Below are 26,560 nucleotides of genomic sequence, written 5' to 3' on the forward strand. Positions count from 1 at the left end.
CTAGCCGAGGGGACGAGGCCGGACCACGTGGGGCCCCACCCGCTCTCCCCGCCTCCCCCAGCCCGCCCCGCCCCCGGGAACCCAAGCTGCGCGCCCGCTCCCGCGCCCACCGGGCAGCCACTCGAGGACACGCGGGAGCCAGTGCAGATGTTTAATAACAATAAAAAGGCGCGCCGAGCCCAGGCTCAAAACCAGCCCTCCGCCGCAAACCCCGTTCAGAAAAAGGTTGCTATAAAGTTACCCCGTTTTAGTAAGAAGCAGTAGAAATAGGGTTGAGGCCCCTGAGACGAGCCCGGTGCACGAGGTAAGGCAGTCGCGTGCTTCCTCCTGACCGGCCGGCTGTGAAACAACCCGAGTTCCGATCTCGCAGAGAGGCGTGGCCGCCCCCTCTCTAGGACGCGGCCGGACAGGCGAGGAGTCCCCTGACGGCCCACGCCCGAGGCGGCCGCAGCAGTGCACGGGAGGAGGCGCACGGGACCCGGGGGGCAGTCCCGGCCTCGCCCCTGAATACGAGTTCCGTCATCTGCAAAGTGCCATTTGTTCTTGTCCAGCACCAGGTTACGTCACTTTCTTCCTTTTTGTGCGTTTAGTGCAGCCCCTGCCAAACCAGCCACCTAGGACCGGGGCCGAGCTGAGCGGTGCACCCCGGTCTCCAGGCGGAGGCTCCTCTGGGCTTCTGCACAGCGACTTCCGAGTGTGGCTACCTTCCTCACCCGCGCGCAGGGGAGTCGCCAGGGAGAAGATGGGGTCCTGCCACCTACCGAAAAGGGAAAGCTAGGTCAGGTGAGCCTGGGAGCCTCAGTCACAACCTGCCCCAGGGCGGGAAAGCTGACTGAGGAGGTCGCCCTGCTTCCCTCCCCGTCCCAGCTGCGGCCAGGCTTTGCTTAGTGGCAGCTCCACTGTTCTGGAGCTACAGAACGGTTGAAGCTCCCCAGTAACTCAGAGGTCAGCACTCACACTAGCTCAGCCTCTGCGGAATTCAGTGTCCTTGCGGGCGACCCAGCAGGCCGAGCACACCGGGGTGAGCCAGGAGCAGCCCCAAGAGGGAAGAATCACTAGCAGCTCTGGGTCCCACATCTCACTTGTATGGCCGGGGCGGGTGGACCAGACCCTCTCCCTCTTCCCAGACTGCGGGATGTGGGGGGAAAGGCCAGCTGACTAGGGAGGTGTGGCCTATGGACTACACCATGAAGAGATCATGTGTCTGACTGAAATGTAGAACCACATATTATAAACTTAAGATACAGATAAGCACTGATAAAGAAAATGAGCTAAGTTAATGTAAAAAAAAAAAAAAGAGTACAGTACACAATAGGCCCACATTACAGAACACCACAAACATAACATACAAGAATTGCCAGGCCCAGAAGGTGAAGGGATCCTTAATTCTTGAACCCTTTGATTAAAAGAAGTTATTGATTTCCCCTATAAGACCCTGAAAATTCACAGAGAAAGAAAGTGTAAACTTTTTACTCAATACATACACCACGTCTAAATTATCACAAATTCTGTATTAAGGTACAGTTTAAGCTTCCCCACAGTACGCCAGCTCCCCAAACCGAGTGCACCAAGACTCTGACTGGAGTCGCCGAGACCACGTCCCTTCAAGGCACCTTCCCGTCCAGGCTGTCTGCGGTAGAAGGGGGCTCTCCAGGCGCGCGCTGGCACATTCCCTCTCCTGCAGGGAGTCGCGCTCGGCTGACGCCTCAGCCGCTCCCTGCAGAGGCCGCCAAGCTGCAGTCACACCTCAGACACCACGTGCAACTCAGAGCATTCCCTGTGCTCAGTTCACGAGAACAGACAGACACAGCCCATCCACACAGGGGCAGGAAAGGGGGGGATATGCCCGTGCCCCCCTCACCTGCTATAGGGGGGGATCTCCAGGCCCAGCTCATCCATGAGGAGCCGCATGACATCATCACACTTTCCGTGAAGCTTCAGGGCGGCCCAGTCATCCTTCGGGGTCCACTGGGGACAGGGGAAGGTGCGTGAGGATACCCCACTGCCTCCTGATGGCCCTTTCTCAGCCAGACCTCTCTGGCCCGTAAGTTCAGGACACAAACGTCCCAAGAACTCTCTGGTTCTCCTCTCCTAAGGTCCAGGTCATAGGAGGGGCCTCTCCGTGCGCGGCTCACCTGCAAGTTCACGATGTAGAGCTTGGGCCGCCGGCTGGGGGGCTTGGTCATGCACCAGAGACGAGGATACTTCTTCAAGACCTGCAGGAACGGACAGACCGACAGAAAGGCCACACGCACAGTAAGGGAACGAAGCTCTAGGATGCCAGGGTCGGACGGTAAACTGGCAAGGTGCCAGCAGGCCCCCCGCCAGCCACGGTGCTGTTCACGTACCTTTAAGCTGGAGCCTAAACACAGGATTGTGTCTGCTTTGCTGGCTGCCTGAGTGGCTGCCTCCCAGTTCAGAGGCTGCCCCAGGGTCCCCCTCTCCCCGAAGTGCACGATGGTGTCCCGGAGCTGGGCCCCGCACTTGTGGCAGGCCCGGCCCGTCTGGTGCCGGTGCAGGGCGGTGCGCTCGGTCACATCGAACACTCTCACGTACTCTCTGTTGGGCGTGCAGGCCGTGCACACCTGAGGAAGAGAGGCCGCCGTGAGCAGGAGCCGCCGGCCTGCGCAGGCCCCCCGACCCCGGCGGGACTGCTCACTTCAATGTACATGTTCCCGTGGAGCTCTGAGATGGCCGTGCGGGGCAGCCCGCTCCGCAGGTGGAGCCCGTCACAGTTCTGAGACACCACATGCTGCACCTGGAGGGGAGGCCGGCGTGAGTCAGCAGGGGAGCCGGGGGGGGGGGGGGGGGCTGTGTTCATCTGTGACACCAACCTTAACCCTGCCCCGAGCCCCCAAACTGGGGGCGACTCCAACCCCACATGAAGCCTTGGAGGCAAAACCAGGGGGACAGGTCGGTCCCAGCACGACCCGGAGGGCCCTCGGGGGGAAGGGCCCCTGGCTGCCCGCAACAGCCCGGAAGCTCTTGGCGAGCCAAGAGCGCAGGTTTCCGCTCTCGGTTGGGAAGGGCCCGACTGACGCTCTCCTGGCTCGTTATGTTTCGAGTCACTAAGGACCAGGAGGAGGGACCCCTGCCCATGCGGCTGAACGTGCTCCCCGGGGGGCCTTCAGAGGTTTCCCACAAGCTTCCCCTTTATCTGGGTGGCCTCTGAGGTCTGTGGGGACAACGTGATAGAAACACAGCGGGGAAAGAACCCCCAGCAGCTCTGGGCCTGAGGCAGACCCTATCCATGACTCTCGAGAAAGACTCAAGCCGGGAGTCAAACACGCGGTGGGCACTCATCCCCCAGGTCCAGCGGCTGACGGAGGCACAGTACAGTTACCACTCGGGCACAAAGCTGGCCGTCCAGGTTCTGCACTAGAGACCCAGCAAGCGGACCGCCAGCCACACCAAGTTCTTACCAGCTTTTGCTCGTGTAAGCGGGCGATGCTCATGTGGGTGAGAGTCGGCTCAGCCTCACTCAGGTCAGCGGCACTGCCGGGTGGAAGGAAACCACGGGTGTGGGGAGCTGCGAGGTCAGGCCCGTGCTGCCTCTGCTCGACTGGGTGGGAAGGCTGCCCTGGACTGCTTACCTAACACTTCTCCCTTTCTGAAGCAGGGTCCACACTCCATTAGGGCCCCGGTAATCTGGGATAGAGGCTGCCTGCACGTTCAGAAAGAAAATAAACCCGGTGACAATGCATCACTGTAGGAACTGGCAAAATTCACAAGCGTGAAAAGCAAACGTTTCTCCGGATGTGTTCCAGGCTTCTCCATGCACTGGCCTCTATTCCTTCCAACGGCTCAGCACTTCTTAGGGCTACCTGTCTAAACCCAGACGGAGTGGCTCCTTCCCTCTGCCTGGACCCCTCCTCCCACATGGTCTAGCTCATCCCTCCAGGTCCCAAGGAGTCCTGCCGCCTCTGGGAACCTCTCCAGCATGGACTACAACCTGGGCTCTGCAACCACACCTGTCCTCCAAACCAAGAGAGAGGACTGTCAGGCTCATCTGTGGGTCCCCGGGGCCTAGCCAGTGCTCAGGAAAGGCTTAGCACAGGCCAAAACCCTGGGTAGGAGCACTCATCCGTCCTGATTCTCCCATCCCGATAGTGCTTCCTGCCCTACCGTCACAAAGATAGCCGTCTCTCCAGATGAGATAAAGACCACTGAATTTCTCTAGTTCTCAACCCAGCGAAACAAAGTCACCATGAGTGAAAACAGAAGGCATGCTGGGATCAAGCAGTCTTGCGTTCCCCAGGCTGTGAGTGACCTGCCTCCTGGAGAACCCTGTCTCCTCCCTGCAGCTTAAGCTGGGAAAAATGCCCACCCTGAACAGCGCAGTCCCGAACCACGTTGAAGAGAGATGTCGGACGGCAACACTCAGAGCAAACGACAGAGCAGCACTCCCGCAGATGACAGGAGCACACACGTGACTGCAGGAAGGAGGCCCCAGGACCGGGGCTCCACGGTCCGCAAGTCAGGGTGGTCAGTGCCCCTTATATGACCTCACTGCTGGGCCTCTGAGCTCAACCCTGTTTGGAGGGTCTTCCTCTCACCCTTGCCTGTGAAACCGTGCTCAGCCTTCAAGGCCTGGCCTCGATGCTGCCTCGCACACAAAGGCAACGGGACGGATTCCCCAGCTCTGGGGCTGGGGGCGTGAGTGTCCGCATCTCACCCAGCAGCCCAGCCCAGCCACGCTACCTTCACTCTCTGCTCACCTGCCATGTTCTCATCACCCATGGGCCTCCTGAGAACAGAAATCCTGTGTTCACCTCTGCGGGGCCTACACGTGGGTCGCACTCAACACGCTTCCGTTAAGGAGACAAGTGACTCAATGCTCACGATACCCCACGGCCCAAGATGGCCTCTCGACAAAACGTGCCCAAACCCCACACGTTTCTCTCCTTCAGCCGCTGTACTCTATTTCTGCCTTGCTTTCTACTTACTTTCTTTCAACGTTTAGAAAACAGCAACAGTGGGGGATCAGGAGACGGTTCTGGACTTGGCTCTGCCCACATAACCTTGGGCTGGTGATGAACCACCTTGACTTCAGCTTTTTCTTTTTTTAATTAAAGATTTTATTTATTTGACAGAGAGAATACAAGCGGGGTTGGGGGGGGGGGGAGGACGGCTGGCAGAGGGAGAAGCAGGCTCCCCCCTGAGCAGGGAGCCCGACCCCAGGACCTTGGGATCATGACCTGAACCGAAGGCACGGGCTTCACCGAGTGAGCCAGCCAGGCGCCCACCACCTTGACTTGAAACGAGCAGGTGCCCGAAAACACTGTCCTGCTTTGCTTCCTTCCTTCCCTTCCTATCACAAAAACGGCAAACATTTACAAGGGTTTATCTCCCCACTGCAGTTCAAGCCGACGCACTTGGCGCTTCTCTAAGAACGGACATGGGGAGCACCCGGGGGGCGCGCTCAGTTAAGCCTCACACTCCGGGTGTCCGCTGAGGCCGCGATCTCAGGACGGAGGGACTCGGCCGGCAGGCGCTTGAGACCGTCCCCCCTTCTCCCCGGTGCTCCGCGCCTGCACTCTCTGTCTCAAACACAGAAGTCGAAAGAGAGAAACCAGACGGACAGGAAAGAAAGAGGGCGTCTGGGGGCGCCCGGGGGCTCTGCCGGGCCGTGAGGTCCAGCCCCACACCGGCTAGGGAGGCCACTCTGAGAAACGGGCAGCGGCTTGAGGACAGCGCGTCAGGGCGGCTCGGGAGGCGAGTTTTCCGCGATCCGCCGGACACTCGGAGGACTCGGCTCGGCGCCGGGCGCGCCACCCAGAAGGGGGCGCCCCACCCCGGCCCGGCCCGCCCGGCCGCCTTACCGTGCTGATGCCCGCGCCGGTGTAGACCACCAGGTACTTGGCGTTCCGCACGGCGCCGGCCAGCTCCCGGACTTTCCTCCGCAGCTCCTCCGGGTCGTCGCACACCTGCCGGGACAGCCGAGGCCGGTCGTGACCCCCGCCCCGCCCCCGCCCGGCCAGGGCCCGGCCCCGGCTGTCCGCGGCCCGAGCCCCGCACCGACCGAGCCCCGGGCGCGCCGCGGGACTCGCCTCCTCCTGCCGCCGCTTCAGGCCCTCGCGCCGCCTGCTCCGGCCCTGCAGCTCGGTCACCAGGTCCTCGCTCTCGGCCAGGAGCCGGCCCTCCTCGGCGCTGCGCTCGGCCGCCGCCTTCCTCAGGATGCGCGACACCTGCGGGCGCGGGGCGGGCGGTGAGGGCGGCGCGGGCCGGGGGCGCGGCGCGAGGCGGGCGGCGGCGTACCTGGCGGAGGCGCTCCCGCTGCTGCTCCTCCCTCAGCCTCCGGACCCGCTCCGCCGCCTTGCGCTCCGAGCGGCTGGGACCCCCGGCTGCCATCGCTCCCGGGAGACCCGCGCTTCCGCTTCCGCCTCCGGGCCGGCCGCGCTCCGGCGCATGCGCGAGAGGCCCGCCCCGCCCTTCCGGCCCCGCCCGCGCAGCGCGCCAAGGAAGCACCTGACAGTCTCTTTAAAAGGTGTTTATTGATCATATACAAAATAAAGAAAACCTTATATATCACAAACATACACTATGTACAGCAATAAATACCCGGGGTCCGGCCCAGTGCCGCCCCCCCTGGACAATAATTTAGCAATAAATACTGCACAGGGCAGGGTGGGCCCTGGGGCCAAGGCCCGCCCCAGGGAGGCCCCTCCTCACCTGCAGCTCCAACACCCTGGCAGGTCCCAGGGAACCCCCACCTTCCCCTGGTTTCAGCCCCAGGCAGGACAGGCAGGGTCTGATCACCTCTGCTTGGACCCAGCCTCTCAGCGCCAGGAGAGCACCAGCGCGGGACACACGGGGCAGCCCTTGTCCTGTTGCCCTAAGATGCCAGGAGAAGGCTTTCTGTACCCACTCCCGTTTGGTTAAAGGCTTCAGGGAGTAGCAAACTGAGGGGATGGGGAGAAGGGAGGGGCCGGGACACAAGGCTGCTGCAGGGGCTGTCCCCTCGCAGTTCCGGGGCTGGGGGGACTCTCTCCTACACTCCAGCTCAGGCCGGCCAGACACCCACGCACCAAGGCTGCTGCTCCAGCGTGAGGTGGAAATGCCCGTGACTGGCCCAAAGGTGCCGCACACGCTCAAAACACACAGGCCTGGAGCAGGACAGACCATAGCCCTGCCTCCGTGCGTCCTCCACTTCTCCCCACCTGCTCCAAAACTAGACAGCCAACAGGAAGGCAATAACGCGCCAAAAAGAATTATTCAGTGGCTTCTGGGGGAAAAAAAAATCGTTACTGTGTTGGTTCCTTTCACCAAACCACAGCCTAAAAAAGTAACTTACAAGATCCCCTAGCGGAAACGGTGCTGCAGGCTGTGGCTTGGGCTTCCCAGCTGTGGACAGGAGCGTTAGCCAACTGGCCACCTCACAGAGGGAGGCAACAGGGATAGGAGGGGGCCTGACCACCTGTCCCAAAGCAGGCTGCAACCGATCAGAGCCGTGGGCTCAGGCATGGACCACAGGGGCTGCTGTTGACGGTCAGACCTGGAGCATGGACCAGGAGCAGAAGAGCCTCGGGGGAGACCCGGCATCCGGCAGAAACGAGCACACCCCACAGCTGGGCAGCCGTGTCTTCTCACGTACAGACAGCAGTGCCACCCGGAGTGGCAGCCAGCGTCATGGGGAGGTCTCCCCCAGGTCATACTCAGGGCAGGAGCTGCCCTGTTCCCAACAGGGTTGTCCTCTGAAATCTGAGTGTCCGTGCTGGGGGAAGGGAGGAGAGGGGCAGGGGTGGGAAGGAAGGTGCACATCATGGTTTACTTAGCGGACCAGTCTGGGAGACTTGGCTTCGGCCAAAGCCCTCGATTCGCTGTGTCAGAAAAGTCGAGGAGAAAAAGAACACAACACTCTCACAGCAGGAAAACTGAATTAACAAGAATCAGAAAGACACCAAACCAGCCACGTGTGGACACAGGCTCTACTGTCAAGAAACCAAGGTGAAGGGGAAAAGGGGCGGAGTGCAGAGCGGCCCCACGGGGCCAGCTTGATGGCAACGGGACGTTCCCCTAGACCCAAGGAACAGGTGCTCCAAATCCAAAGACCGTGAAAGGAAGTATGGCCTTAGTCACTCCAGAAGCTTCTTCTATTACCTAAACCAGACCCGCACTTTCTCTTCTACCTGTGCCCACCCTCCAACTCACCTTTCATCTTCCAAACCTGCCTCCTCCCTCTGCTTTCCAGGTCTCCAACCTGGCAGATGGCCGGCTATCTCCCAGCCAGCGCCAAAGTGGGGGCCGTAAATGGACGCGGAGGGCGTAGGCTTCTCCCCCTCTTCAGGGATTCTTACGATGCAATCCTGACTCACTGCTGCTACAACCAACATTGACAACTTTCGTCTAGACCCTAGGTAGACAAAGCCGCACGTCGGGGAGGGGCAGGAAGCCACTAAGCATTGAGTGTCGACGGTCACAATCTCCACCGCAGGCCGACCCGGCACAATTGGGAAGGGCCGGGCCTCTAGGGCCGAGAGAAGCCCACCAACAGGACAGAAACAGACAGCACGTCCCGCTACCACCCCACGGGCACTCTGGGTCAGACTGGAGGATGAAAACCCCGCCAGCCCCCACTGAGTTTCTTTCGGCCAGCCCACACGTCTGTGCTTTATAGGGCTTCGGGGCCCCCAGAGAAGCCGAGGCCCATGTGGCGGGAGACAGGGCCAGCAGCACAGGCGGCTCCCGGCCCACGGCTAGGAGGGGTTTCCGGAGCCCGGTCTGGAAGACTAGCCGCCTCGGCAGAGGGGCCCTGGGCGGGGGCGGGCTCAGCCCCGGAGAGCAGCACCTCCACGAGCTACGCAGCACGTCCCTGGAAGACACAGATCCCGAAGGAGGCAAAAGAAGGCCCAAGGCCAAGAGCAGGAGCGCGGCGCCTGCAGACCACAGCCCTTGTCTGGCGCCGCTGGAGACCCCCACCCCGGCCCTTGGGTAGGGAGAAAGGCCACCCCGGATGAGCCCCAAGACCACCTGGCTTAGCCTGGGAAGCATTCTTTCACGGCGGGGAAGCACTTCTGGGCTAGGTGGGCAGCAGGCCTGGAAACTGCCATGTGGGCCCTGGGGTTCCCGACGAGGCCCACGGGAAGCCTACAGGGACAAAGCTGGGGTCAGCGGCCAGAGCCCACGCGTGTTGACTGGAAGCCAAAAGGAAGACACATGGGGACACCTCATGACTCTGTGGTCCCCCGCAAACCCTCCAGCCATGGCCAGCGGCAGTAGGCGTGGAAGCAATGGGGGGGGCAGGCGCTCCGGGACGGCCCCTCGTTTCACCTACCCTGCCACCGGGTCAGCCCAAGCCTTACACAGACATGCGAAGCCCAGGCTGTGCGGGGTGAGAGCGGCAGAGCCCCGTGTCTGGTCCCCGGGGGGTCCCAGGTCAGGCACCAAGGCAGAGGGGGCTGGACTGGTGGGCGGATCCCCAAGGCCTGCCGGAGCCGGAGCTGCCCAGCACCCCTGTGCGGGTCCAGGCCCAGCGAGCCAGAAGCAAGAACACAACCAAATCCAAAAAACAAACACGGGATTAACAGACACAAGAAGTGACACCCACAGGTCAAAGGTCACCAGAAGCACCAGCACGTGACGCGGCACAAGACCTCACCAGGCACAGACAACACCACGGCACCGGCAAGAGACGGAAGCAGGAAGGGCAAAGGAGTAAGTCACTTTCGGTACAATTGCAAAAGAGATAGCAAAGAGGACGCCAGGACGCGCCTTGTGGTCGCTCACGGCTTGGCTTTTTTTTTTTTTTATCTTTTTTAAAACTAAGTTTTATAAATAACGTCTGATAACTCTGTGTATATAAAAACTAAACTCCAACAGCCACAAAGACTTGTCCATAAGTTTACAAGAAAGGGATTTTTTTTGTTTGCTTTTTTCTTTTGTTAAACTAGCAAAGTTTCTATTATACTTTCCTTCCTTGTCCATATATACGGTCAAATGTTCTTGCTTTTTTTTTTTTTTAAAAAGACAGTTTTATAAATACTCTGCAGCTCTTTTTTCTTTAGCTTTTAAACATATAATTTAATAACTTCGTAAAAGGAACTCCTCTCTTTTAAATAAAGGGCTATGTAACCACACAAACAGGTCATGTAAACAGTGGCACGGGACCCATCGCAGGACACTGGACACACCCTTCACGTATGTTCACAACCAGTGATTTGGTCTTGTTCAGTGCAACGCGTCAGGCTCAAGCGCCCTGGCGCAAAGCCGCGGAACGCCCCATCCCTCCCAGCACCTACAGCGCCCAGGCTAGTGGCCCGCCCATCCAGGGCCCTCGGGGACACCCTACTCCTAGGAGCAGAGCCCATCTCTGCCTGTGGCTGCACTAAGAGTGAATCACAGCCCCCGTCCAGCCAGCAGCTGTCGGAGCCCGCGGGCCACCCAGGAGTGGACAGCAGCCTCCCCTCGCCCTGGGGCCCTCCCTGCTCTAACACCCGAGCCCCAGAACACTCGTTCGATCTTTCTCTGTTCCCACAGGGCCAACTCTGGACGCCAAGCCTGCACCGCCTTGGTACAAAGGGGACCGGGGGGGGCAACCCCACGTCACCGCCGAACTGACCAATCCCAACACACAAAACACAAGATGACGACGACGAGATCAAAGGGGCTCAGCCCGGCGCCCCTGGGGTGCGGGTTGTGCTTTGCAGGGAAGGGAGGAGGCAGGGGAGGAAGAGGAGGAGAGGAGAAAGAAGGGGACAGGGCTGCCAAACTCGCCATGCGCCTAATGGCCCCTTGCAGACCCGCCCGGGCAAGCGCGCGTCCCTACGACCGGGCGTCCGTCTTGGACTTTACTATCGTGATGACGCTGGTGGCGGCCACCTTGCCGGGGACAAGGGGCCCCAAGCCGGTAGCGAGGGGGCCCCGGGCCGGCGCCACGGGGCTGCGGGCCACGGTCCTGGCGAAGTTCTGCAGGGCCTCGTACTTGGCGCGCAGCGCGTCGAGCTCCAGCTTCATGCTGGCGTTCTCCGAGGCCAGCTTCTCCACCTCCTGCTGCAGCTCCGCCTTCTGCTTCTCCAGCTCCTCCTTCTGCGTCACGCGCTTGACGCGGCAGCTGGCGGCGTAGCCCCGGTTCTTGAGCGTGCGCCGCCGCTGCTTCAGCTGGACGATCTCCTCCTTGGACAGGCCCCGCAGGTGCTGGTTCAGCTCCCGCACCGACATGGTCACCAGCTCCTCGTCGGTCAGGCTGGTGCCATTCTCACCCGGCTCCCGCTTCACCTGCGGGGGGACGGCGGTGAGGCCCGGGCCCCGCGGGCACCGCCCACCCCTGCGCCGCCCCAGCTCCGGACGCCGCCCACCGTCTGCTCACCTTCAAGGCCTTGTTTCCTTTATTGGGGGTCGTCATAACCCGGGGGCACGGCAAGCAGGCACTCTGCGAGACAGGGAGCGGAGGTCAGGACCCTGGGGACCGCTCCCCTCTCCCTCTCCCCGCCGCACAGAGCCCACGGAAGGGGCTCAGTCCCAGCCTCACTCCTCACCTCACCATTCCCAGTACCTGGCCCGGAGGACCACCTGCCACCCTCTGGCTAGGCTGGTCCCTGGCCACCTTGTCCCAAGGAAACCCAGTGGGTCTGATGGGGGAAGGGGAACAGAAGGACTGTTAGGAAGGCAGAGACCAGAAAAGGGCCTTGGGAAGAGATGAGAGGGATGCGGGAAGGGCCAGCCTAGAAGGAAGCCGGGAGCTTTAAAAATAACCCCAGTGTGCGCCCCAGAGCATGGCTGTTCCCGGCGAGTCACGCTGACTCAGCACATCGCTCCCGCTCCCGCTCCCTCACCAGCCGGGCCTGGCACTCCCCAAGGCTGCCAGCCAACACAGCCCCAGGGGACCCACAGCCTAAGCAGAGCACTGCTGGGGCCAGAAAGGCCAGCCTGGCCAACAGCAGGTGTGGGCTGGGCCCAGTGACCCTGCAGCTGTGTACTTGGGGCCCTACCTCCTGCAGCCACCCCCACTTAGCTGGCCCTGACCCCACAAAGGCTTAGGGGCCGGTGGGGACTCAGGCCAAGAGGAGGATGCAGGACAGTCCTGATTCTCCCACAGACTTTTCACTTTAAAGAGCTCGACTGTTTCCAGCATTGGTGAGAGTCCCCCCCCCCAGGTGGCAGGCGCCCCAGGAGAGGCTGGGCTCAGCCCTCTCCGCTGCTGATGGAGCAACCTTCCTGTGGCTTTGGATTGCCGCATCTGGTGCCCCTGCCCCACCCCAGCCACGCTGTTTCCTAAGAGGGCCCACCAGGCCACCCAGGGGCCCGGCTCAGCCCCTCCCAGCCCCAGCCCCAGCCCCAGCCCCCTGCGGGGGGGGGGGTCACTGCCCACAGCATAGGGAACAACACAAGGGCTTGGGGGAGGGGTGGACCAAAGGGCCCCTCGAACCCATTCAGTTGCCCTTCCCACGCCCGGCCCTCCCTGTCTGCTTCCTCGAGGCCTGCCAAGGACATTTCTGTGCACCTAATCCTGCAAATTCGGCTCAGCCTGCCCCCACCAAAGCTTCGGGCAAGCACACGCCCTCCCAGCCCCCTGCTTTCCAGGCCAGGCTGGAGGGAAAGCGGACCGCCTCCTGCTGCAGGAGGCCTGAGCACAGCACGAAGTTCTGGGCAGCGGCGGGGGTGGGGTGGGGGTGGGAGGCTTGTGACCCTCGCTGGGGAGGTAAAGCATGGCTTAGGGAGGTGGAGGCGCGCAAGGTGGCTCCAGGGCAGGGCCGCCACTCACCCACCCTTGCCCCGGGAGGGGCCTCGCCCAGGGCCCTCGGGCTGGGCTGCAGAGCACCAGACGGAGCAGACAGAAGCTAGAGGTCAGAAGGTCCTGAGGGCCCCAAACCCACCCCAGGGGACAGGGTCTCATGACTGAGCTGCCGGGGCTCCCCAGCCTCAAGTCTGAGTTGGGGTGCAGGGACACTCCCCGGGGTCCTTCCACTGTCAGCCCAAAGGAAAAGCCCTGGCACCAGCTTTTCCCACCAGCCATCCTCCCTCCACCCCCGAATGCTGAGCACAACGGTGACTTCCTGAGATCACACAGACGAGTGCGGAGCGTGGCGGCTGGGAGCCGAAAAGTGCCTCCTCGGCAGTTCTCACCCTCCGCAGAAGGCCTGAACTCAGCACAAGTGCAGCCACTCGCCTCCTAATCAAAGGTGCAGGGGGCGTGTGGCCGCCGTGGGGGAGGGGCAGGGCTCAGCAAAGCCAGGGCTCTCCGCACCTGGCCTCTGCCCACCCGAGAACACACACGGATGTGACGGTGACAGGCTTTGGAGAGGGGCTGTGGGACACAGCTCAGGGCACCTCGGGAAGCCAGAAGGAGGATGTCCAGGAGGCTGGATTAAGAACCGGCTCCCTCTTCTCTCCACCCCAAAGAGGGTCCAGGGCTGGGCCCCAGGGATCCTTCCCCAGTCACCTTCCCCCGAGGGTGAGCCACGCTTGTGGATAAGGCACGGACCGTCCCCCCCGGGCGACCCACTCAGGCTGACAGCCAGCTGGGAAGGGAAAACTGGTTTCGACAGCTCCATGGCCTGTACCTGGGGCAGGTTCTAGATGCACACGCCCGGCAGGAGCCCAGCCAGCGAGAGCCCGCTCCTTCCCCGGCCTTCCTTCCACCCTGCCTGACAGAACCACCTCCTCCAAAACCCCTGAGCCACCGCAAGCCGTTCTGAAAAGAGTCGAAAACTTAATCTGCACCTAAGAACAAACGAGAAGACGTAAAGAAGTACCCCCTTCAGGAATCTGCACTTTCCTGGGGTATAAAATTTGACCCAGAGATCAGCTGCGTTCAACATCCGGCACGTATAAGCCCAAGGCTGAGTGTGTGTGTGAGCGCGTGTGCGCTGGGGCGAAGGGGCATCCCTGAAGACCAACCACAAGGCCAGCCTGACCCAGCCACGAAGCCCTAGGCAAGAATGGTCAGCTCTGGTCGCGACAAAACGCCCCGGCCCCTGGAGGCCAGGAACCACCCACACATTGAAGAAAGGTCAGGCCGCACCCCCCTCGGGCTGTCACCCCCAAGAGGCTCAACACCCACCAGGGAGGGCCACAATCTTTGCTGACACCCACACAGCACCGAGCCCCAACCTCAAGTAGGACAACCCTGGGGTGACTGGGAACTGCCATCTTCCGCTCCATGCCTTCCACACCAGCCCACCGGCTGCGCCCCAAAGGCCACAGCCACCACCTGTGGCGCTGCCCCACCCCCCAGGGCCAGGCAGCAAAAGGGGCAAGGCCTGCTCACCAGACACCTCGCTCTCCAGATGTCAAAGTCCTACTGCTTCCTCTCATTGGCAGTTTCCTGGTGGGGCGGCACCTGCTTCCCCTGCCCTGTCCACTGTCCTCCGGGACTGGAGCACAGGCACCCCTCTTTCTCCCACTGACTCCCTCTCTGGCCAGGGGGTATGCCTCTCTTGCCCGCCCAGGGGCTGCCCCGCCTCGCCGACCAGACCAGCCACAGGAAAGCCTGCTTCCCAGCCTGGCAAGCACGGCCCCCCTAAGCTCCTCCCCTCCTCTCACTCAGAGAACTATTTCCCAGTTTGGGGAACTGTCCCAGACGCTGGTCAGGGACCGGCTGCCTGAGAAGAGCATGCCTGGGAGGGGACGGACAGGCCGGCGGCTGCACCTTCTGCCGGAAAGAACACCTGCACCAAGCCCTCCACCTTCTCCGCACCCCCCGCCCTCAACGCGCACGCCAGCCCTAAGCTGAACGGGCGCCCCAGCCCCGGGGGCCTGGCCCTTCCCCAGTTTCCCTCCTCCTCTCTGTGTCGGCCTTTCGGACCCCAGGCCCCTAGCTCCAACCCGCCCCCCGCCCCCAGACATCAGAACGAGCATCGAGTGACCTCATGCTGATGACTCAGCAAGTCTCCCTCTGGGCTCTGGCACGCGTGCGGCGGAGCGAAGCCGGCGCGAGCAGGGTCTTCCCGGCCCCGCCACGTGCCGCCCCCTCCCCCCAGGCCCGCCGAGGACCCCCGCGCCCGGGGAGGCGGACACCGACACCTGATGAATCAGCAGCTGGACCCGGGCCCCCCGAGGCTCTTCCGCCGAGCCCCAGGCGCCCCGCTCGACCCCACCCTTTCCTCCCGCCACCGCGGCCGCCCCTCCCACCAGGACGCCCCGGGCTCCGCCGCGCGAGCCCCGCGGACGCCCCGCCCCGCCCCGCCCCGCCCCCCGCGACCCACCCCGGCACCCCGGGCGCGAGGGCCGGGAGCAGCCGCTGACTCGCGGGGAAACCGAGGCACGGGCCGCCAGGAGGGCGCGGGGCGGACCCGCAGCCGGGAGCGCGCGGCCCGCACCGCCCCCAGCCCGCCCGGAGGAGCCGCGGCCCCGCCCGCCCCCCGCCGCCGCCCCCGCGGCCCGGAGCCCCCCGGCCGCCCGCCGCCGCCGCCGCCGCCGCCGCACTCACCCACCACAGTGCGGGCCCGGGCGGGCCGAGGCCGGGGCGGGCGGGCGGGCGGGCGCTGCGAGGCCGCGCGGGGGCTCCGGGCCCGGGGTGGGGGCGGTGCGGGCCGGGCCGAGCGCGCTGGGAAGGCCGGGCCGGACCAGGCTCGGGATCCGCCGCCGCCGCCGCCGCCGCCGCTCCACAGACGTCACATGATGTTTGGTCACGTGGGCTCCATTCATGAAGCGGCGGCGCGGCCGGCCGGGGCTTAAAGGGGACGCGGCGGCGGCGGCGGTGGCGGCGGCGGCGGCGGCGGCGGGGCGCGTCCGCACTGCGCCTGCGCGCCCGGAGCCGGCGCCGGACACTGCTCCCGGCCCCGGCGGGGTCCGGCGGGACCCGCCCTGGCCGCGAGGCTGGGGGCCCGGGGGGAGGGCCGGGGGGCCCGCGTCCCGCTCTCCTGACCCGCGGGGCCGCGGCGGCCCTGAGGTCCCCGTGCGTCGCGGACGCGGTCCCCGAGGCGCTTCCGAGGCTGCACGGCGGGCCCAGCGCGCGTCCCCCCCCCGCGTCCCCCCCCTGCGTCATTGCCGGGCCCGCCTCGGCCCTGCGGGGCAGCCGGGGCCGGGTTCACAGACGACCCGACAGCCTCGTCCGGGGTTCAGAGTGAGGTCTGGCCGCGGCCACCTGCGAGGGCTGCGGGGTGTCCCCACCACCGCCCCCAGACCTCGCGTTAGCGACGAGCCCTGCCGCAGCTCGCGGGACTGCCCCGAAAACCTGGGTCAGAGAGGTGCACCCGCCGCCCCTGTCCGGGACCCCGTCCCCTCGGGCCGAGTCCGCTCCTGCCCCTGCTGTGAGGACTTCTCGCGGCTGCTCAGGATTCCCAGAGAAAGAGGCAACGAGGGGAAGAAGGGACACCGGAGGGATCCCATTTCCAAGTCCTGGAACAGGTATAGAGCCCGGAAGAGCGACTCACCCTGCGAGGCAGGTGGGTGGGACTCAGGGGAGCTGGCCGAGGGGGCGGTGAGGGACAGGAGGCAGCCACCGGCCCCCCCCCCCCGCCCCGTCTCTGGGGGAATTCAGTGCCACCGACTGACGAAGGCCATCCGCAGAGGCCCCGGAAGCCAGGGGCATAAGGGTCCCCGAGGGACACCCCCCCCCCCCCCGCCTGCCTCCAGGATCTCCTCTCTGAATCCCACCCGTGCCTTGTACCCCTGCCTGCTTTGTAGGGTTGTGCGTGGTGGTCTACCCTGAGGTGGTCTTTAAGGACAGGGCACCACACTGTACTCCAGGGCCTTAATATATCTGGGTTTTTTTTGTTTTTTTTTTTAAGATTTTACTTGTAGGAACGCCTGGGTGGCTCCATCAGTGAGGCATCTGCCTTCGGCTCATGTCACGATCCTGGGGTCCTTGGATCAAGCCCCACATCAGGCTCCCTGCTCAGTGTGGGGTCTGCTTCTCCCTCTGCCTGCCTCTCCCTTCTGCTTGTGCTCTCTCTCTCTCTCTCTTGCTCGCTCACTCTGTGTCTCTCAAATAAATAAAATCTTTTTAAAAAGTTAAAGATCTTAGGGGTGCCTGGGTGGCTCAGTGTGTTAAAGCCTCTGCCTTCGGCTCAGGTCATGATCCCAGGGTCCTGGGATTGAGCCCCACAACGGGCTTTCTGTTCAGCGGGGAGCCTGCTTCCTCCTCACTCTCTGCCTGCTTCTCTGCCTACTTGTGGTCTCTGTCTGTCCGGTAAATAAATAAAATCTTTAAAAAAATTTTTTTTAAAAAGTTAAAGATTTTATTTGTAAGTGATCTTAACACCCAAGGTGGGGCTTGAACTCACAACCCCAAGATTGCTTGCTCTACCGACTAAGCCAGCCAGGTGTCCCAGGGGCATGACTTTTAAAGTCAACTAAATACACAGAACAACAAGGCTTGCCCCTGAGTACGAAAATGCAGTCCTGTGGGCTCCAGCTCCTCCAGCCTCCTCTCCGCCACCACCAGCTCCGTTCTCCTGGTCACACTTGGTAGGGATGTAGGGCCTGACTTACTGCTGGGCCTTGAGAGCCACTCCAGGCAGGTCATGGGGGTTGGCTTGGGGCCACGAGGCTCAGGCTGGAACCATGACACCATCAGGAAACACAGGTGATTGACCCTGGGGCTGGGGACCGACCGCCTTGTTAGAGGCTCGCTGGCTAGTCTTCTTATGCCCCCACAGCCCCAACTCCTCAGTCCTCACACAGTGGGACCTGGCTGCAGTTTATACGTGGGAGGTGACTGAGAGGCTGACTTACCCATCGTGCTGCTGCCCGCTCCTTCTCCCCAAGGAGGCTTCTACTCTCGGCAAGGCGTCTCCTCCTCCCCACTGGGAACACACCCGGCCACTTCTTCTGTCTTGGAAGAGGGGACAGGCAGGCGGGAGGGTGTGCCTACCCAGGGCCACCAGAGAGGTCTATGGGAAGTGTATTGGGGCCCAGCTCACCTGGAGGCCAGTGAGAGTGCGGATGTGAGGCCCGCTTCCCGCTTACAGGTGGCCCTGGGCCCTAAGGTCAGCCCTCTGGACATGTGATGGGGCCGCTGGGCTGCCCACCTTCTAATCTCTGGGACCTGTGGGGAGAGGAATGTTCCAGACCGTCCAGGCTCCTTCGCTGCCCCCTCACCCCACTCTTCTGCAGAGGTGTGGAGAGTTTGCAAACAGGGTCCCTATCCACTGCAGAGTAACCGGCAGCGGGTTTGTTTGCACGTCTGGGGGAGGTCATCAGGGATGAGGTTGTGCCCTGTCCAAACACCCAAAGAGCCTAGCCTTCGGGATCTGTCTCTGGGTCCAGCTAGAGAGCCCCGGAGAGTCCATGGTTGGTCTCACCTGCCCCAAGTCTGGCTGGCCCCCACCCAGGGCCCAGGACATCCGCCTCCGGAAATAACACTGCAGCCACACTGGGGAGTGAAACCAGAAAGTGACAGGTCCACAGGCTCCAGCATCCCTGCTGGTCCACAAGCATCACCACGACTGGCTTCGGCGGGCAGATGCTGAGACCCAGCTCTCTGGTCCAGCCTGGCCTTCCCCGGGCTCCCCGCTGCAACCTTCCCCTTCCCCCTCTGCTGACCCCTCCCCGATGTCCCCCATCTGCTCGCACCCTCCACAGGCAGATCTGGGGACCCCACTGGGTTCTCCTGGAGTTCAGCAGGCCCCAACCTGACATTGCAAGGAGGCTCAGGACACAAGGACTGACTAGCCCTCCCACGGGGGTCCAGGCAGGGAGATGGGCCCACGCCAGGGCCCTCCCAGGATGTACTTCTTCCTTCTCTGTCTGGCCAAGGGCGGCCAACTTGTTTGTTCTGGAGCCTGAGTCCAGCTCACTTGGGGGCCACAGGACAGGGCTCAGCCTGCTACAGGAAAGGACTGGCAAAGGGAAGCAGGGCAAAGACCCCACCCGGGCAGGCAGGAGCCTAAGGCAAAGTTAGGCTATTAACTAATTTCCAATTAGGAAACTGAGGCAGAAGCCGGGTCAAGCAGATGGAGCTGGTCCTTCCACTGGGTTCACCCGGCCCACTGGGCAATGGGCAGTAAGGTCATTCCAGCCGCTGCCCTATTTGGGGACATCCAGGGCATGGCAGGTGTCGGAGCTGGCAGTGACGGGCGCCGGGAAGGCATACCAAACTGACCCTTGCCGGTGGGCCCCCCGTGATGGCTTCTCTAGATGGTAGCATTGCAATGCCTCCTAGCTGGCATCTGGGGGCCCCTGGCCCTTGAGGCCCATCTCTGTCCTTGGCCTGCCCTGGACCCATGTGAAACAGGTCCCTGCTCCCCATGGGGCTGTGCTCATGGTTACAGTGTCTGGGTTTCTGTCCCCGTGAGACCCTCAGGCCTTGTTCACCTCTGCAGCCTTCTTGCCTGGCTCACTCCCCTTCCGCCAGCTCCACTGGGCCTCCCTGTTTCCCCACCGGCGGGACTCTGGCTTGATCCAAACCCACAGCCTGAGAGCTCACGAGTCCCCTCTGCCGAGACCCGGGACATTCTTTGCGGGCCGGAGTAAGGCCTCCACGCACAGCTTTTCTGGACCCAAGCTTCCCCCGATGCCACCACGTGCCTCTTCCACACTTCAGACCCACCTGCTCACTCTCCTAGAACCAGAGCATGTGTGGGAACCGCGCGCCCCCTCATGCATCGCCAGCGAGTGATGAGACTAGCCTTGACTTGAAGGGAGTGGCCAGGGGCCAGCCTGAGTCCTGGCCAGACCTGTGGCCTGTCCTCTTTTTTTTTTTTCTTTTTTTTAAAAGATTTATTTATTTATTTATTTGACAGAGATCACAAGCAGGCAGAGAGGCAGGCAGAGAGAGGAGGAAGCAGGCTCCCTGCTGAGCAGAGTCTGATGTGCGGCTCGGTCCCAGGACCCTGGGATCATGACCCGAGCCGAAGGCAGAGGCTTTAACCCACTGAGCCACCCAGGCGCCCCGGCCTGTCCTCTTCTGGGAACATTTTTCCCCAGGGAGAGGGTGCTGAGGTGCTGTCAGAGAAGGGGTGATTCTGGCTGCCTCATGCCCACCTCCGCCCCCACACAGGAGGGGGACGCAGATGCCCCAGGCCCAGACATGTGCACATCTGGTCCGAGTCTCTGGAGAGCCCTGATATACCTCCCTGGGGGCTCCTTCCTCACCCGCCGCCGCCTGTGTGAGGTGAAGAGACGTGTGCCCCGCCAAGCTTGGAGGTGCTGGGGGTGCAGAGGCTGCCGCCCCCCTGCACCGGGGCCAGCATCCGATCTCGCCTCTAGGGCTGGGGCGCAAAGCACCACACCCTTCCCCAGGAGCTCCCTCTACCTTCGCTCACTGGGACTCAGTCCCCCGCAACCAGAATGCCTTGCCAAACGGGGCTCCAGGACCCATGCGATGCACATAGCAGGCGGCGACTAAGAGGACACTCAAGGTCCCTCTAGGGCCCCTGGGCCCTTCCTCCACATGTGGGGATGAAGTCAGAAACAAGGCACCGGGTTGGAAACCAATGTATTTCACCCAAAAGGTTGAGAAGGGACAGACTCTGTAAGCTCAGTGGGGAACGGGACACACAGATCTCAGAATCTGGGACTATCCAAGGAGCCCTTTTCTCTAACGCCGAACGGCGATACAGGGGATGTGCAGCTGTGGTCCTGGCTGCTGGACTCGGGACACTTGGGACCCTCTGGTCCTTCTCACAATGAGGAGGCATCGCCCCGAGTAGAGATTGGAGAAGGGGCAGGGGTGGGACGGGGTTCCCTCCTCGGCTGGGCCTCTGTGGGAGTGGGGGTGCAGGGGGGAATCTTGACCTTTGTACTCAGGAAGGGGCCAAGCCCCAAGTTGGCTGACCATGGGGAGTTAAGGCCCCCGGGCCTCCTGAACTCCAGAAGAGGTCCCGACCTGGTCTGGGGGTGGAGGAAGGGGGCCACTGAGGTCGGAGAATCCATCTGTTCCAGGCCAGGAAGCACTTAGTGACCACACAACTTCCCGCTGGGAAGCAACGCAGCCCCTCCCTGGTTATAACCCCTGCTGACCCGAGCTGACCCGAGTGGCAGGCAGTGGGCTGCTGTGGGGACACCCTGTGTGGCCTGGGGCTAAGGACAGCCAGCGCAGGGGTGCCAAGCCCAGCAGGGAGGAGGAGGCGGAGAGCAGCCTGGCGAGCCTGCTGGCCACCTCAGCTCTCCTCGCCCGCTGGGGCCAGGCTTTGGGGGAACGGTGTGGAGGGCCCCACACAGGACCCCAGCTTCACCTTGTCCAGGATGGTCTTTTTGATGGAGGCTGGCGAGACCTTCTCCTGGTCGGCCACGGACTGCAGCTCCCTGGGGAGACAGTAAGGAGGGTTAGCTCCAGGCTGTGCCTCCATCCCGTGCCCAGCTGTTCACCAGGGAAGAGGAAGCCCCCGACGGCCTGGGCACTGCTGTACTGTCTCCCATCTCAGCTCCCTAGGCCAGGCCCCTGTCCCCAGACGGCCCACTGCCTGCCTCCTACTGACTCAGATCAGCTCAGGGTCACCAAACCTACTAGCAGCCCCTCAGCCCCTGAACCCATCCCTGCCCCAAGCAGGGGCCATGTGCCTCTTCCGTATCCCCTGAAGGTTGGGGCCAGAGGGTAGCACTGCCTCCCAGCCTCACCGTCAGGTCGAGGCACTCAGCCATTCTGGGCTTCACTGGGGGGCGGGCAGGGACGTGAGAGACGTGCCTGTCCATCCTGCAGACCCGAGCTGGGGACGAATGCTCCAAGCCAAGTCCCCACATCCTGCTGGCCCTCCTCTTTGATTTCCTATCTGCCGTCACCCCGCTGGTGCAAACTGGTGCAAACGCACAGCGGAGCGCCCTTCCGGCTGACCTGCCAAGTCTCCCCGGGAGGGGGCGGGCAGGAGGAGGGTATGACCCGGGCCCCAGGAGATCCCTCTGGTTCCCACTGGCCTGCCTCCCCAGCCTGGAGAGTCACCCTGGTCTGCGGGCTCAAGTGGTGACTCCCTGTGGGGAGCACCGCATGGGCCCGGAGGGCAGCCCGTCTCCACAGGACAACGGCTGCCTGGGTACTACCCGCCATGACCCTCGGGCGCTGCTGCCAGGCCTCAGTAAATGTGTGCTCGGGGAAGGGCTGAGCAGAATGCGTGAGGGCCCTGGCGGGCCGGGATGCGCAGCCAGGAGCAGGCAGCCTCGGGGGCCCACCGTGTGCGGACGCAGGAGGCCTCCACCGCGTTGATGAGGAGGGAGCGGAAGCCCCCGCTCTCCAGGACGTGCAAAGCGTGGATGGTGGCCCCACCGGGAGAGCAGACGTTGTCCCTGAGCTGGCCCGGGTGCTGTTCCGAGTCCAGCAGCATCTTGGAGGCCCCCTGCACCAGAGAGAGCCGCTGACCGCTGCAGGGCGCCTCTCCTGCCCGCAGGCCACTGTCCCCAGCCCCAGCCACCCGCTGATTCTCCGCCGTCCGCCCACCGCAACAGCGTCAGGCCCGGCAAGGAGCAGCCCTCAGCAAAGCATCAGGAAAAGCACTGACCAGCAGAGCCTGGGCTCCGAGGCGGACTGCCAGGCGCCTGGGCAGCCCCATCTTCACGCCCCCGTCTGCCAGGGCCTCCAGGGCTGTGAACGCCTGCAGGGAGAAGGCACCTAAGCCACCGCCCCAGGCCCCTCCTCCCCCTCCTCCGGCTTGGTGGTCTGGCAGCTCCGCCCACAGCAGCCAGGGCAGGGAGGAGGAAGGAGGATGTGCCCCAGGTCCTGGGAATGGTCCACCACCACCCGTGGCCGCCCAGCCCCAGTCCTCACGTAGGCTGGGCCGCTGCCGCTGAGCCCGGTGACGGCATCGATCAGGTCCTCCTCCACCTCCGCGCAGAAGCCCACGCTACCCATCAGCTGCTCGAGGAGCCGGCCATCCTCCACCTGGGCGTGGGTGCCCGTGGCGTACACAGTGGCCCCCTCCCGCACCACAACCGGGGTATTGGTCATGCAGCGGATAACTTTGGGGGCCGGCTGGAATGCCGTCAGCTTCTGGAGGGGAGAGTGGCTGTGTGTCTATCTGGCCCCTTGCCCAGCAGGGTGTGCTTGGCCTCAGTGAACGCACTTGCCCAAACAAGCACTTCCCGGCTTCTCGATGCGGGCAAGGCCAACCGGCCATTTCTCAGCCAGAGCGCCCGACCACAGCGCAGAGCACGCTTCTACCCCCTTCTCAGACCCCACCGGCCTGCACCCACAATGCTCACCTTCTCGATGGAGCTGATGGTGACCCCAGCGGCGCAGGACACCAAGATGTGCCGACCCTCAATGTCGGCACCGATCTCATCCAGGATAAAGGGGATGATGTGTGGCTTCACGGCGAGGAAGAGCACGTCACTGTGCCGCACAGTCTCCTTGTTGTGGGGAGTCAGGTTCACTCCCATCTTCTGCAGGGAGCGCCAACGGGGGCTCAGCCTGCCAACGTGGCTGCCCGGGCCCCCTCGTACCCTCCCCAAGCTGATAGCCCCGGGCATAAAAGAGGACGGAGGTTGCTGAGAATGGGGACAGTCTGGGTAGGGGCTCAGGGCACGGAGCTCTAACAGCCCCCAGTCACCCTTCCCACCCTGAAGCCCAAGCTCTCTGCGCTGGTATACAACCCTTTTGGAAACAGAAAATGGACGAGTACCCACGCCACAGCCCTGATGCACCCCATCGCGGGCAGCGGGCCTCCAGGGGTGAGCGGCGTTATGGGTGTGCAGGCTCCCGGCTTGAGATCTGGAGCCCTAACTCAGCTGCGGCAAACCGAACCTCTATTCAGTCCCCAGAGGGGTCCGACCTGACCCCAACTCTGTGGTCCCATCTGCTGGGCTCCCACAGTCTCTGTGGAGGCTCCGTTCGGGGAACCCCATTCCAGTCCAGCACACCCTCCCCACCAGCTGCACGCGTGCCTGTCCCCAGGTCCCAGGAGCTGAGCAAGGCTGCTACCAGGGGGCCAGCAGGCGGGTCTGTGGAGTGCCATGGCCCAGGGCCCTCCTCTCCTGGGGATGCGGGTGGTGGTCCCATAGTGTCTTTCACTAGGACCTTTACACCTGGGGCCCTCAGGGTCAAGGCTATCACACGCTCTCCCCAGACACAGTGACTTAGCCCCTTCAGGGACCACCTCCCCCTCCCCCTCCACCCTGCACCTACCCTGAGGGCAGAAACCGTGGCCAGGTCCATGTCTGGGGAGCTGGCCATGATCTTGTGGGCAGCCAGGATGCCTGCGGGTAACAGAGATCCTTCCTCGAGGTCTGTCCTGGCCTCCCCCCTTCCCGTTCAGGGGAAGGAAAGTGGAAATCCCACCCCCAGAGTTAGGACTGCAACTCCTGCCCCACCCCCAACCACCCCAAGGCTGCCATCTCCCCCAGGACTCAAACAGGGCAAGTTTTCCGGACCCGTCCTTTCACCCACCAGCCGGTGGAAGGGTAAGGGCCCACCCCTGCCCGGCCCACGGCCTCCCGGCTGCAGGGCCTACCTGCTGCTGTGAAACCCCTGGCCAAGGCAAAGGCCAGCTGGCCAGCTCCGATGAAGCCCACGCTCATGTCGTCTGAGGCGCCGCACACAGCCCTCCGGCGGGCACCGGCTCTGCAGGGGCAACTGCGGGACGAGATGGGGCAGGAGCCAGAGCAAGAAGTGCGGCGGGCGGTGCCAGGCCCGGCCCCTCGGCCGCCGGCCCGCGCCCATCCCCCCGCTCCCACCGCCAGCGCAGCCCGCCCAAGTTTGCCGGAGGCCGCGCGCCGGCCGCGGCGGCGGCGGCTCCAGTCCCCCCGCCCGGAGACTCCCGACGGCCCCGGACCGAGGACCCGGCGAGCGGCGGGCCGGCCTCCGGAGCCGGAGAGCCGCGGGGGGCGACGGCTCGGAGCCCGGACGCCCCCCACGTCCGGGCCCCACCCCCACCCCAGGCCCGAGCCGGGGCGCGCATCCCCTCGCCCCGCGCGCGCCCGCGCCCGACCCCTGCCGGGCGCCCACTCACCCACCGACCGCGCGGGTCGCCCCGGAGCCGCGGAGCCGCGCCCGCCACGCGGCACCCGAGCCCGTCGGCCCCGCCCCCGCCGCTCCAGCCAATCGGAGGCGCGGCCGCCAGGCACTGGCCAATCGAGGGGCGCGGGAGGAGCCGGGGGGCGGTTGCATCATCCGCTCGCCCCGCGCCCCCGGCCCCGCCGCCTCCCGGCCTCCCCGCGCCCCCGGCTCCAGCCCCGGGTCCGCACCCGGCGACGGCGCGTGGGGCCTGAGCGCGCCGGGGCTGCGGCTCCCCGCGCGGGGCCTGGGAGTGGGCCGGGCGGACCGGCACACGCCGGGCTGGGGTCCTCAGCCGCGGGGCCCGGGCTCGCCGTTCCCAGGGCGAACTGGAGAAGCGCACGCGGTGTCCTCGCCGCTCTGCTCCTTTGTGCGCGTGCGTGCGTGCGTGCGGGAGGCTTGAAAGCAATTTGCGAAATGGAAACATTTAAAATGTAGCACTATCTCGATACTGTGTTTTGTAGCTTTAAAATTTATTTATTGTACCACGAAGCTTGAAAACTGGAGAGGATAGCCTAAGCCTTTTCAGAATCTCAAAATCCGTGGGCAGGGGTGGGGTGGGGGTGCACCTGGGAGGTCTAGGTCGATCCCCCGTGAGATCCGGACCCTCTTCTTCCCAACTGGCGTTTTCTCTGCAGGTCTTTTCCCCGGGCTGCGGCATGACGGAGGCCATAGGCCTGTATGGCCTAAACCTCCCCAAACAGGAGCTTGGGGCCAGTAGGGATCAACCAGTAAAGAGAAGATGAGATCCCATAGAGTCCCCCAGCTCCCGTGGAGCACTCCCACGTCTCCCGACATTTGTCAGCAGTGTCCATGGGAATCTGAGGGTTTGCATTTCGAGTACAAGTTGAGTCTGCCTTTGGGTTTGGGGATAGTCCAGGGTCCCAGTCAGCAGAAGGGTTAAGGGCAAAGTAAGAAGTAATAGTCATTGGCAACCCCCGCCCTGCCCCAGGGGAAGAGGTGACCTGCTCTATTTTTTCAGTTCTGTATCTTCAACGGTAACAAGCTGTTCTCAGACCTGATCTGGCATTACCCTGACGTCTGTGCTCCAGAAGCAGGGCTGTGAGCTCTTGTGGACACAGTGGTGGCCACCAGCACCATCAGACCCATGGGTAGTGACCATGAACGGAAGGTGGGTTTCCTGGCGTTCCCCACAGGGTGCAGCTGAACGTTTAGTGCTCACCCTCTGAGGGAGGGGCCGTAGCAAGAGGCCCTTCTCCAGTTGGCACTCCCGGGATCCATGCCCACCAAACCTCATGACCCAAGTGCCCCCCGAGACTCTTGCCCACCAGCATCTGCCCCTGACCCCACGCCACTTGTCCAAAGTGGACTGTCTGGGGACCGGCCCAGACTCCAAGCCATAGGCATTAAGCCCAGCAGTCCCTCTGAGTATTCCCTGACTGGACACAATCAAAGGACAGAACCCCTGCCTTCCAAAAGTACTGTTTTTCACTGATAAGAACAAATAACTCCCTCCTCCAAAAAGAAAAAGTCCTCTGACCCGGGGAGTGGCTGTCTGCTGCAACACCCCAAGGCAAGCCTCCTGGAGGGCTTCTGCCCTGTTGACCTTGAGTCCTGGATCCTCCCCACTTTGTCTCCCCCACGGACCTCTGAAATTCAGGGTAGGTGGAGCGCTGGGGGCACCAGGCCACCGGACAATGAGGAGATTGGGGAGCCCGTGTACAGATAACCATTTCAGAAGTTTGGCTAGAAAAGGAGGAAGAATGGTCGAGGTGCAGGCCTCCCTGTGAGCTAGGA

General features: G+C 63.3%; 4 protein-coding genes across 15 annotated transcripts; 1 reads left to right on the forward strand and 3 right to left on the reverse strand.

The window, feature by feature from the left end:
- Positions 1-137: 137 nt before the first annotated feature.
- Positions 138-6,472, reverse strand: SIRT7 (sirtuin 7). 5 transcript variants are annotated; one of them, XR_013968106.1, is made up of 11 exons: positions 6,259-6,472; positions 6,051-6,188; positions 5,823-5,927; positions 3,594-3,664; positions 3,423-3,495; positions 2,660-2,758; positions 2,349-2,585; positions 2,136-2,216; positions 1,862-1,968; positions 1,350-1,435; positions 138-757 (listed from the first exon to the last, which is right to left on the reverse strand). XR_013968106.1 is itself a non-coding variant. In XM_080825516.1 (10 exons), the coding sequence occupies exons 1-10, from the start codon at positions 6,349-6,351 to the stop codon at positions 559-561; spliced, it is 1,203 nt and encodes a 400-aa protein (XP_080681642.1). In that variant the 5' UTR covers positions 6,352-6,472; the 3' UTR covers positions 138-558. The 5 variants fall into 5 exon arrangements, 4 of the variants coding, with proteins under 4 accessions (XP_080681642.1, XP_080681643.1, XP_080681641.1 ...); XM_080825516.1 differs by lacking the exon at positions 1,350-1,435; XM_080825517.1 differs by lacking the exon at positions 138-757 and having other exon boundaries at positions 1,391-1,678.
- Positions 6,473-9,757: 3,285 nt separating this feature from the next.
- On the reverse strand, positions 9,758-15,455 carry MAFG (MAF bZIP transcription factor G). 8 transcript variants are annotated; one of them, XM_080825564.1, is made up of 4 exons: positions 14,962-15,038; positions 11,306-11,368; positions 11,099-11,214; positions 9,764-11,050 (listed from the first exon to the last, which is right to left on the reverse strand). In XM_080825564.1, the coding sequence occupies exons 2-4, from the start codon at positions 11,339-11,341 to the stop codon at positions 10,762-10,764; spliced, it is 441 nt and encodes a 146-aa protein (XP_080681690.1). In that variant the 5' UTR covers positions 11,342-11,368; positions 14,962-15,038; the 3' UTR covers positions 9,764-10,761. The 8 variants fall into 8 exon arrangements, with proteins under 8 accessions (XP_080681689.1, XP_080681688.1, XP_080681687.1 ...); XM_080825565.1 differs by lacking the exon at positions 14,962-15,038 and adding an exon at positions 11,475-11,624; XM_080825563.1 differs by lacking the exon at positions 14,962-15,038 and adding an exon at positions 15,372-15,455 and having other exon boundaries at positions 9,758-11,214.
- LOC308357230 (uncharacterized protein) lies at positions 13,878-17,107 on the forward strand (the record flags this gene model as incomplete). Its single annotated transcript, XM_080826694.1, has 4 exons — positions 13,878-13,948; positions 14,919-15,507; positions 15,590-16,325; positions 16,671-17,107. The coding sequence occupies 4 exons, from the start codon at positions 13,878-13,880 to the stop codon at positions 16,895-16,897; spliced, it is 1,623 nt and encodes a 540-aa protein (XP_080682820.1). The 3' UTR covers positions 16,898-17,107.
- Positions 17,108-20,303: 3,196 nt separating this feature from the next.
- PYCR1 (pyrroline-5-carboxylate reductase 1) lies at positions 20,304-24,818 on the reverse strand. Its single transcript, XM_080825537.1, has 9 exons — positions 24,759-24,818; positions 24,261-24,382; positions 23,936-24,006; positions 23,014-23,193; positions 22,580-22,801; positions 22,314-22,406; positions 21,988-22,151; positions 21,060-21,129; positions 20,304-20,715 (listed from the first exon to the last, which is right to left on the reverse strand). The coding sequence occupies exons 2-9, from the start codon at positions 24,325-24,327 to the stop codon at positions 20,506-20,508; spliced, it is 1,077 nt and encodes a 358-aa protein (XP_080681663.1). The 5' UTR covers positions 24,328-24,382; positions 24,759-24,818; the 3' UTR covers positions 20,304-20,505.
- Positions 24,819-26,560: the final 1,742 nt, after the last annotated feature.

Source organism: Martes martes, assembly GCF_963455335.1.
Source record: "Martes martes genome assembly, chromosome: 16".
NCBI lineage: Eukaryota > Metazoa > Chordata > Mammalia > Carnivora > Mustelidae > Martes > Martes martes.

Coding starts and splice junctions, on each gene's coding strand:
- SIRT7 (XM_080825515.1), bottom strand. CDS start 6,351: ATGGCAGCCGGGGGTCCCAGCCGCTCGGAGCGCAAGGCGGCGGAGCGG. Junction 3,496..3,593: donor CAGAAAGGGAGAAGTGTTAG/GTAAGCAGTCCA, acceptor TCCACCCGGCAG/TGCCGCTGACCTGAGTGAGG. Junction 2,217..2,348: donor GTTTAGGCTCCAGCTTAAAG/GTACGTGAACAG, acceptor CCGTTCCTGCAG/GTCTTGAAGAAGTATCCTCG.
- MAFG (XM_080825563.1), bottom strand. CDS start 11,341: ATGACGACCCCCAATAAAGGAAACAAGGCCTTGAAG. Junction 11,215..11,305: donor AAGGAAACAAGGCCTTGAAG/GTGAGCAGACGG, acceptor GTCCCCCCGCAG/GTGAAGCGGGAGCCGGGTGA.
- PYCR1 (XM_080825537.1), bottom strand. CDS start 24,327: ATGAGCGTGGGCTTCATCGGAGCTGGCCAGCTGGCCTTTGCCTTGGCC. Junction 22,152..22,313: donor TCGGAGCCCAGGCTCTGCTG/GTCAGTGCTTTT, acceptor TCTCTGGTGCAG/GGGGCCTCCAAGATGCTGCT. Junction 20,716..21,059: donor AAAAGACCATCCTGGACAAG/GTGAAGCTGGGG, acceptor CTCCACCCCCAG/ACCAGGTCGGGACCTCTTCT.